The 10,366-nt window shown below is 34.2% G+C and overlaps 2 protein-coding genes and 1 non-coding gene across 4 annotated transcripts; 2 read left to right on the top strand and 1 right to left on the bottom strand.

Annotated features, from left to right (window-relative positions):
- Nucleotides 1-370: 370 nt before the first annotated feature.
- On the bottom strand, nucleotides 371-473 carry LOC130996466 (U6 spliceosomal RNA). The gene has a single exon (XR_009092637.1). It is a non-coding gene; the product is annotated as a U6 spliceosomal RNA (small nuclear RNA).
- Nucleotides 474-1,928: 1,455 nt separating this feature from the next.
- Nucleotides 1,929-5,762, top strand: LOC130992330 (uncharacterized). 2 transcript variants are annotated; one of them, XM_057916923.1, is made up of 9 exons: nucleotides 1,929-2,117; nucleotides 2,454-2,642; nucleotides 3,285-3,367; nucleotides 4,004-4,063; nucleotides 4,184-4,417; nucleotides 4,499-4,561; nucleotides 4,855-4,923; nucleotides 5,175-5,220; nucleotides 5,323-5,762. In XM_057916923.1, the coding sequence occupies exons 1-9, from the start codon at nucleotides 2,108-2,110 to the stop codon at nucleotides 5,391-5,393; spliced, it is 825 nt and encodes a 274-aa protein (XP_057772906.1). In that variant the 5' UTR covers nucleotides 1,929-2,107; the 3' UTR covers nucleotides 5,394-5,762. The 2 variants fall into 2 exon arrangements, with proteins under 2 accessions (XP_057772906.1, XP_057772907.1); XM_057916924.1 differs by having other exon boundaries at nucleotides 1,958-2,117; nucleotides 3,288-3,367.
- Nucleotides 5,763-8,992: 3,230 nt separating this feature from the next.
- On the top strand, nucleotides 8,993-10,343 carry LOC130992327 (zinc finger CCCH domain-containing protein 39-like). The gene has a single exon (XM_057916916.1). The coding sequence runs from the start codon at nucleotides 9,338-9,340 to the stop codon at nucleotides 9,947-9,949; it is 612 nt and encodes a 203-aa protein (XP_057772899.1). The 5' UTR covers nucleotides 8,993-9,337; the 3' UTR covers nucleotides 9,950-10,343.
- The last annotated feature ends 23 nt before the right edge of the window (nucleotides 10,344-10,366 follow it).

Here is a 10,366-nt window from a genome sequence, read left to right as displayed (position 1 = left end):
ATTATTATAATTTAAATGTGGTTAAACTAGTGTTAATTATTAAATAATTCGATTTTGGTCAAATTAATATTGTACTATACTTGCAATATTGTCCTTAATTATGACTTTAAAACGAACAAACATCCATACAGCAGAAACAGAAAGCTTAATTATGACTTTAAAACGAACAAACATCCATACAGCAGAAACAGAAAGTGTAAAAAAAAATACTATCATTTCTCAATTTATGTGTCATTAAAGCAATAATCCATACAGCAGAAAGCGTAAATATAAATAACAGCAGACAGTAGAAAGTGTAATGTTAAAAAAAAAAAAAAATGGGACCAGAAATATAAATAACAGCAGACAGTAGAAAGTTTATTGTAAATAAAAAAATTTGGACCATTTCTCGATTTATGCGTGTCATCCTTGCGCAGGGGCCATGCTAATCTTCTCTGTATCGTTCCAATTTTATCGGATGTCCCCGAAGGGACAATGCTTACTGCTATCTCGTTCGCTATAAAGCTTAAATGTGTTGTTTGTATTTTCGGTGTGGGATGGAACCGAACGAAATAGGATGGAATTGGGCTGGGCTAGGCCCGGTAGAATTCAGTTGAGGCTTCTGCGCATCTGTGAAAATTAATATCGGCCAAAACCCACAAAGTGATTCCTTCATTTTCTTTTTGGACCTTTTCTACTCGTATATATAGTTCAGCATAGGACTAACAATTAATCTTACATGAGACTTCGAGGATTTTCATACATTTTTCTTTTGTTATACATCAAGTGTTTCGTCATCATTAGTACATGTATTAGATACAATAATATTGTAGTGAATGAAATCGTAAATATAAGCATAATTTGTAAATAAGAAATATAATATGAAAAATTAATACAAAATGAACTACTGTGATTTAATAAGATTCGACTATCCATCTTGTCAGTAGGCATCAGTCTTTTTGTGGGACGCAGCTACCCAAATTTAGATCCTCTCATAGATGTGATTGTTGGTGGATTTTAAATACCCACCAAATTAAGAACAATTCGTCAAATATAAAATTGTAAGAGACTGTCACGTATCTCCAGCAGGTATTAAGTCACTCGACAATAAATTGATTTAAAAGCTAATACTTCATAATAATTTTGTCTTAGAAGTAGATCAAAATTCATAAGTTAATATATACCATTATCTTGAAATTAGTTAACATCATATTATAAGATTAAGTCATATCTAATTCAACAAATTGAACACACCCATCATATATACTTTCCTTTTTTTTTACTTGAAGGAGTTGGGGAGGGGGAGCAGTCGAGTTTGAACCCGAGACCTCTTTCAATAGCATATATACTAAAGGGCTTTTATTTTGCATGATTGGGTATTTTTATCCTTTAACAGTAAAATTTCTCTAATCTCACTCTTTCAATGGAATATCAATCAAGCAAAATTAGCTCAAATAATAATCAAAGACATGAATATCCTAAAGTTTCAAAACATCAAAATAAATAAGGGACTAGTCTTATTATTTTTATCAATCAAAACTAATCATCCACAAAATATTGTACAAAATTATTTTCAAAGATTGTGACTCATCTAATGACTAATGAGATACATTTTTAGGTAATAAGAGGGCATCTATTTATTTCTTATGAATCCTATTCATTGGGAGGTTGGTTGGATTTTGTTAAGATCTTGATTTTGATAAAATCTCATAAACAAATACCTTCCTAAATTGATCATAATCAATTTCTATTTTGCCAAGTGACTAATCCATCTACTCCTTGCTGAATAATAGGCCCAAAAAGAACTTAATATGTAGTCTTTTTTTAAGGAACTTAATATGTAAAGTTACAATAATGTATTCTTAATTAAAATTATTCTGTGAAGTCTAGACTGTCGTAATGATTATAATAAAAGAAAAGAAGAAAAGAAAAAAATGACCCTCTTTTATATGCGCCAAGAAGGGAAAGAAGTCAATAAAAACGAAAGGCAAAAGGCCTAAAACAGATAAGCAACTCAAGAATTGGGCCCACTATATATCTCAGCTATGGCTCTCTTCTTCGTGAACATCGTCCGCTGCTCATACAGTGTTTCTCCGCCACCACGATTCTCTCTCTTCTCCATTTCCGAATGGCTGCGTGTAAGCTTTCTCGCTCTCGCAACTCGCACGATATGCTGTTAATGTGTAATGCTGTTTACATGTCATGGAAAATAGCATACGTGCTGATTTATCGCCAGCTATGTTATTTCTTCGTTTACGGATCGTGTTATTGTGGAGTTTGTGCAATTCGATTTTCTCTTTTCATGATTTCATGGACTCCTGTGTATTTTAATCACTTCTATGAATTTTGAATTTTGCGGCAGTTGGTGTTCTGTATGTGTGTGTATTCTGCGTTTCTGTTCTCCTGAAACTTGCATTGGGGTAAAACAAAATAATATTCCTTTGCTGATTTTCGATGGTTGTTAATTGTTGTAGGTGGTATTGGACCTTCAGGCATTAAGATAAAGAGCTTGGATTTGGGTTCTGTAAGTCCAAAATTAAGAACGCTGCAACCCTTGCATGGTTTGAGGACGCCCAGGATTGTTCAATTTGATGGTTTAGTGTTGTTGCGTAGACCAAAGAAGTCGATTGTTGCATTTCGAGGCTCAGCTTTTGGGGATGATTGTGAGTAGATTTTCTGTGGGTTTTTTCAAGCTCCGATTCGATTTGTTATTGTTGATGCAACTGTGTTCTGTTTGGTCTAATGATGACAATTAGTGGGAAAGTTTACTTAATTTAATGTAATAAACTCATAATAAAGCATCAGTCTAAATGTTTGGTTATTTTTGTGAAAGTCGAATAAGGTTTTGTCACTTTGTGGCTTGTCATTAAGATGATTAAGGGATAAATTCAGGCTATCATCTCATATCTGATAACTGTTTCTTGGATTTGTTTTTAGCATAAGGTGTTACGGAATTACATAATCTTGCATATTATCTGCACGTTGGCTGGAGATTGTGTTCTTTTCTTCGTGTGCAGTGGCTAATTATATCTTGCATCAATGAAACTTCTACCAACTTGATATTTGAGGGCTTTAATTTATCTTAGAGTTAGCCTATCAAGTGTACCATATTCGAAGTTATAGAACTCAGATTTAAGTTCAGCTGCTTGCAAGCATATACAGAAGTAATGTATGGAAGCAAGAAAGGGAAACCCTTATGTTCTTCATATAACATCTACTGGTCTAATCAAATATTCTTTCCAAGGCATTATATCTGTGGCACCCTTCGCTTTCTCTTTCTAATGTTAATTCTCTTTCAATGACAGCTGCAAAAGCCAGTGTGGAAGACAATTCCATAGAAACTGTAGCAACTGATGCAGTCAGCCCACTTATTCCCAACGCATTTGAGGTTAGTTGCTCAAGATTTGTATACATCAGCTTTAATTTGCCTTTTCCTGAATATTGATGTATATTTTGTGCTGTGGCCTTATTATTTAATAAGACCGAATATCATGGGAAGAAAGATTTTGATAATTTGTTTGTGCCATCCGATGCAATACAATCAGCCATTCACATATATTAGTCTTCTGAAGATATATGTAAGAATTCAGAAATTCTGTATTTTCTCAAACAATTTATAGATGGAAGAACTCCTCCTAGGAGTAAGAGAAGTGTGAAATGGCAAAACCAGCTTCTAAGTCATATCACGATTCTTTCCATTTCTAATTGGTACTAAGCCAATCAGCTAAGAAAATGTTTCTTCTGGGTGAGGAATCAGCTAAGAAAACTAGGTGAATTGTATCAACTTTTTATTATATTCTGCATCTTATATTTTACTAGGTTATTATGTTAGCACCAATTGGTTGGTGGATTTGTATTTTCTCAATTTCATATGATATTGTTAAGGCTCTTTGAAGGTGTCAACTAGCCCATTAGTTATTCCAAGAGTCTGTAGCAGATGAAATTACCATTGTGCATAAATGCCAGGTCTTTTACGATTTTCCATAAGTGGTTGCAGCCATCTTATTCAAATCTCATTTTGCAGGTTGAATCTCTTTTGATGGTACTATGTGACACAACATCAATCGCGGAGTTTGAGCTTAAAGTAAGCTGTTTGTCCTATTCCCCATATTCTATTTTCTATTTATCCATGGTTGGCTTGGCAATTCTTCAGCCTTCTAATTTACCCTTATAGTTCTGATTTATCTTTTACTTTAATGATCAGCTTGGGGGATTCCGGTTATATGTCTCAAGAGACTTGGCTGAACAAAGTGCACCTCCGCAGCCTCCTGCTCCTGCTCCTGTTATGGCCCATGCAGTTGTCGAGACACCTGCTTTAAATGGCTCAGTCTCATCACCATCATTGGCACTCTCCAGACCAGTTTCTTCCCCAGGTGGAGTTCAGTCTCTGCTTGATAAGGCAGCAGATGAGGGCTTGGTGATACTTCAATCTCCAAGGGTAAATATCCAATGATTCTTCTCTTTGAAGAACGATGGACTTTTCCGGGTGTTTGTGTCACTAACTTTATATTGGATGCAGGTTGGGTATTTTAAAAGATCCAGGACCATTAAAGGGAAGAAGGCTCCTCCATCTTGCAAAGAGGTAGTTCCGTGTGTGTGAGTGTGTCCCCTTTATGGGTTGGTTAGATAATCTCATGTGTTCCATTAAGGAATGCTGATTTTTATAATGATTTTGTGACTTTCATTTTACAAAATGTGCAATTTATTGCTTTTTTCTGTAAATATTTCCACATTTGCGATCATCCTTATCTTACATTTGTTGTTGGTTTTCTTTTACTTCATATTGAGCCCCGGCCCCCTCTTTTCGGGTTAAGCTTTTGTGCCCCCTATATCCATTCCCTATTAACTTGATCTGTTACTATTGTTGCATAACAGAAAGACACGGTAAAGGAGGGGCAGGTGCTCTGCTACATTGAACAGCTAGGCGGAGAGATCCCCGTTGAGGTTTGTGTCCACCTTTAATCTCTACTCACATGGTTGAGTTCAAACACTATATGATTTTGGTCTTCCACATCATTTCCCCTAGTTTGACGACTAGTAATGATCGTACGATGCAGCATGCTAGATTCTAGAGATGGCTTTTGTCTGAATTCGCTATGTTCATTTTCTTACTTCAACCATTGGTTATGATTCATGCACTTATGCTAAAATGTTGGGAGCTGAACTCTTTTGATTCTCTCTTTATGTTTGCTCAGTCGGACGTATCTGGAGAGGTGGTGAAAATACTTAGAGAAGATGGTGGTATGTATCTTTCCTCCCTTTACTTTAGTTGATGAAAAAGTTGGATTTATTACTTTACGTATCATAAATTCATAATCACAATGTAACTCTTGACATTCACAGATCCTGTTGGGTATGGTGATGCCCTTATTGCGGTCCTTCCTTCCTTCCCCGGAATAAAAAAGCTTCAATAGGTCGCCGTATGTTCCTTGCAGTAGCTCTCTTCTTCCTTATTTCCATTCTCTCTCTCTCGGTTCTATGCGTGCATATTATTCTGTGATGTTGGTGTCTGCAAAAGTGCGAGAATGCGAGTACGATGTTGTTGAGAAATCATTTTGATAGAATGAGTATTGCTAGTAATGGATATTCAAATTTATTTGAACTTGAAAAAGAAATGTTTAGTTTCTGCGTATTCTTCATTTTCTTAACTTTGTTTCAGCATTGGTTTTCTTACTCCAACGCTTGTTCTTTCTCTTAATCTCAGCCACCCTTTGTAAACTTTAAATTTATGCTTTCGGTCTCAGAATTTCATAATTATGAATTAAGTGCTTTTGTTGTACAAATTTGATTTACTTTCGTCATTGTTAAGGTTGATTTTGACTTCTTTACCGTGGTACCGTGGTAGAGTATTTGTTCACATTTTATTTTTATTTTAGACATGCATAAATATATATAAATTCTAAATTGGTCTGAACATTAATAAACATGATCAACTGTATTTTTTGTTATTTATATTATTTATTATTGAATGTTTTTATTGTGATACATAATCATAATTAGTTATTATAACAATTTTAGTATACGGGTTTAATTGTTTGAGATGTGAACAAGTAGTAAAATTAATTTTAATCGAATTTGTAATAGTATAATTTTATTTTTCTTCTAATATTTCTTTGAAAATTAATATTTACAACGTAAAGTGATTTTTTATTGAAACTCGAAGATGTTTTCATTTATTAATCTTATTATGTACTTTTTCGCGAGTTTCATGGAAAAGCCTATCTGAATAGCAATTTAACATTCTCGGGCCGGGCGTTTAATACGCTTTATTATTAGTAAATTAATTACTATTGGTTAATTAGATGCTGATTAGGATCCAATAATATATCCAATTAGAGTTTAATTCTTAATTATGATTTGTTAAGCACAATTAAACTCTAATCAGGGTGGATGATGCACTGGATGCATCAGAATGTGCCATGATCGCGCTTTATTTTATTCTGGAATTAAATCGGTCTATTAGAAAAATATTTAAATTATATTTAAAACTTCACTAATATTAGACCCCTAATATCACTTTCATTATCGCCTGTCGTATAAAATTGCAAATTCATAGGAGATTAATTGGTTTAAAATACACGAATTTCACTTTTAATTCTATGCGTAACTTTCAAATCTCGTTTTCAAACACACAAATTTATATTACTCCATTCGTCCACAAAAAAAATATCTTAATTTGTAATTTTGGTCAAATTACAAAAAAATGTTCTAATTTATTTTTAGTACTCCATTAGTCCATGATAAAGTGTGGCCTGGAGGAGATGGCACAAATTCTAAGAAAATATTGGGAGATATGTATAAAGTGGATAAAGGGACTCACTAAAATTGATCTTTTAGGTATTAATAAATGGTTTGTGAAATGAGTTTTTGTAAATATTATGTGTAAATGAGAGTAAAATATAAGGATTGGACTCAGAAAGCGGTTAACCCGCCTCGATATATATAGGGCTGCTTCGATATGCCGATACTTTCAATCCTGTAGCTACCGTGGTGTTGGTAGGGGTGTAATCGAGCCGAGCCGAACCGAATAGTGTCTTGTTCAAACTTGGCTCGTTTAGCTAATCGAGCTGTTTGATTAATTATCGATCGAGCTTTAATCGAGTCGAATATAGTGCCGAGCCTAATCGAGCTTTTTAAATTTAAATTTTTATTTAAAATTTTAGTTATTTTCCTAATACATAAGTTAATTTTCAAATATATAAGTAATTTTATTCACAAAAATATAATATATTTACTATTTTCTTGTAAATAAATGATGTTAATTAGATACTTAATCCAAATATTACTACATATACTATAAAATATAGTAAGACATTTAATGAATAATCTTATGTTTTTAAGATAAATCACTTCACGAGCTTGTTCACGAGCTAACGAGCCGAGCATCGTCATGCTCAAGCTTGGCTTGTTTAGCTAAACGAGTTGTTCATTAAATTATCGAACGAGCTTTTATCGAGTCGAACGTCGAATAGCTCACGAGTAGCTTGGCTCGTTTACAGCCCTAGGTGTTGGAGCTGGTTTTCTTTCTATAGTAGAGGGTCCTGATGTTGATGTAGTTGTTTCCGTAGGAGTATTGATATCCTCAATCTGTGGTGATGTAGGAATAGGAAAAGCTTTGTTCTTTGTTGTTGTAGTTGGGTAGCCTTCGATATGGTTAGGCTATTAAGGGGCCTTTTGATTTGCAGTTTATGATTGATTAGGATTAAAATTATCTTGAGAAATTAGTGTGGATTAGTGTGGATTTATATTATTTCATAGGTGTTTGATATCATGGCTACTTAATCCTATATTGTGTTTGATATCCATAGGATTATGTTGGATTATATTATCTAATACCAAAACTATCCTCATATAATTTTAAAAATATCATGTGTGTCCACCATTACTTGGGCATTTGCATCGATATGCATGAGAAAGGGTAGCAGAATTTTTATCCAACTTCGCAGTATTAAAGTTATCCAATGGGGGAGGGCCGGATTATTAGTATGGGTTATTCCCACAAAATAGCATGTAGAAGTAGGATTAAGTAGGAGTTGACCACATTAATAGAACATGATACCAAACATCACACTAACCTGTATTAATTTAATTTATCCTACCTATAAACTCATATCAAACAGGCCCTAAGTCAGATATGGACCTTGAAACGGGATCAACTACAATTGAATTATGTACTAAAATGGAAAGATCATACTTATGGTGGATGAGTGAAAATGACAAAAAGATCACACTTATCGTGGACGGAGGGAATAATAATTTATGGGTTTATTTTTCCACTTAATAACTTGTGGATCCATTTCCTACTCACCAACTTAATTAACTTTTTTTTAGATCACTTTCTCTACTCACTAATTTATTTATTTTTTATTTTTTTTTAATTTGTGAGTTTTTTTTTTCACTCACTAAATAAACAACACAAGTTTTCTTAAAATTAATATCACCCTCCTCTTAGACAATTTTTCGTCGACGAAGGGTTTTTTCTCCTAATTTCACCTTTCAATCTAGCGAAATAAGAATAGACTTTGAAAATGACTTAAAAACATAAAATGGCATCGTTAATTGTACAAAACAAAAGTAAGTTAAGCCTCGATTTTGTAGAAAAGCAAAATCAAGAGAAAGTTACAAATAATTGTAAAATTTGTAGTATATTCCCTCCGTCGTAATTAATGACATGTATTTTATTTTGGAGTGTTCTGAATTAAATGATTTATTTCTATTTTTGGTCATAATTTATACTATAAATTATATGGATCTATATAACTTTACACACTTTTACACTATAAATCACATGAGTCCAAATACCTTTACATACTTTTATATTACAATCTTACTTTTCTTAATCTCGGTGTCGAAAAGGTATGTGCCATAAATAATAGGACAGAGGGAGTATTTGAAAATAAAATTTAAAAGTAGCTTTTTCTAAAAAAAATAAAAATAAAAGTAGCTTGCAAAATCAAAATAAAAATTAAAACAAAATGCATGTATTTTGAACTAATTAACCCCAAAAAGCCCTATTCATCGTCCTGTAAAATGCAAAATGTGCTTACAGTTAAGGGAGAGACAAATGAGTGAAGCTTTATTGAAGGAGCTGCGTCGCTTTGCATGATCGTACATTATACCACCTTCCAATTAAGGGTTTCACTCTCTCTCTTCACAGTTCTCTCTCTCTCTCAAAACAGAAGAAATCCCTTTTCTCACAAATATTCTCATCATCATCGTCAAAACATTCTATTTGATCGAGTAGTTGCCTCCTGCTAAAATGTTTCCATTTTCTCATTTCTGAAAAACTGCCAATTCTAAATCAAACTTGAGTTTTCATGCTCAAGATCCATTTGGGTGTGCTTTGTTTGACGTGAACATGAATCATTTTGACGATAGTCAAATTTCTGCGCCAGTTAATTTTGGCGGCAAAATTGCATATGATGACCGTCCGCAGCCAAGAAACCCTAACCAACAATCCTTTCCAGATCTTGGCTTCAAGAGACCAAGGCCAAGAATTCCCCTATCAGTAAACAGGTCAAAGCTCTCCATTCCTTACAAATCAGAATTGTGCCTTCTATTCCAAAGGCGCAAATGTTATTACGGTGAAAACTGCCACTATGCTCATAATCCGAATGAAATCAGACGCCATAATCCTCATAGATGTGATCTGAATGTTGGGAGAGATGAGGCTGGATTGAACAGAATGAGTGGTAGAGGCGACGGAGATTGGATTGAGTGCAGGAATTTGAGAAGCGGCGGCAGCCGCCATTATAAGACGAGGCTTTGTGCCAAGTGGGTGGAGAGGTCTGGTAGCTGCCCTTATGGGGAGAAATGTACCTATGCTCATGGCATAGAAGGTGGTTTATCAGTGCTAACCATTTCTTTGTTGCTATGTTCAAGATTAAATTGCTATCGGTTATATGATGTTGTTTCTCTGTTCTGTTGCATTTATGTGTATGTGGTGAATGAATCAAGAGTGACAACTTAGGCTTTAGTTGCACAGACTATGGGAGACACATAATGTGCTAGTCTTGTTATTTTAGGAGTAAACGTTTTCGATTAGTGAAAATAATAAGACTAGTGGTTTTCTCAGACATGTATTATTTTCAGGGACATGTTCAAAGAGTAGTGAAGTTATGAAAGTTTGGGGCGGGCAGTTATTTTCGGGCAAGATTTGCTTACCTTTCATGTGTTTTAGATCTTTTGAGTAGCAATTCGTTTAAATGGATATGTTTGAATCAGAATACTGTTGCAGTTGAAGTTTTGTTGCCTGCACCTCATTCTAATTATGGTAGCTAATTGGTGCTGCTAGATCTTGTTTCCTCCCCTTCCGCAGCTCTTTATTATTCTTTGGTGCTAGTGGTATGTTTCGGGGCATCTAGTAATGAAAGAAGAAAGTGCATAC

The sequence above is a fragment of the Salvia miltiorrhiza genome, chromosome 7 (genome assembly GCF_028751815.1).
Source record: "Salvia miltiorrhiza cultivar Shanhuang (shh) chromosome 7, IMPLAD_Smil_shh, whole genome shotgun sequence".
Taxonomy (NCBI): Eukaryota; Viridiplantae; Streptophyta; class Magnoliopsida; order Lamiales; family Lamiaceae; genus Salvia; species Salvia miltiorrhiza.
The sequence above is the reverse complement of the archived record's forward strand: the minus strand, read 5'-3'. Positions and strand labels throughout refer to the sequence as shown.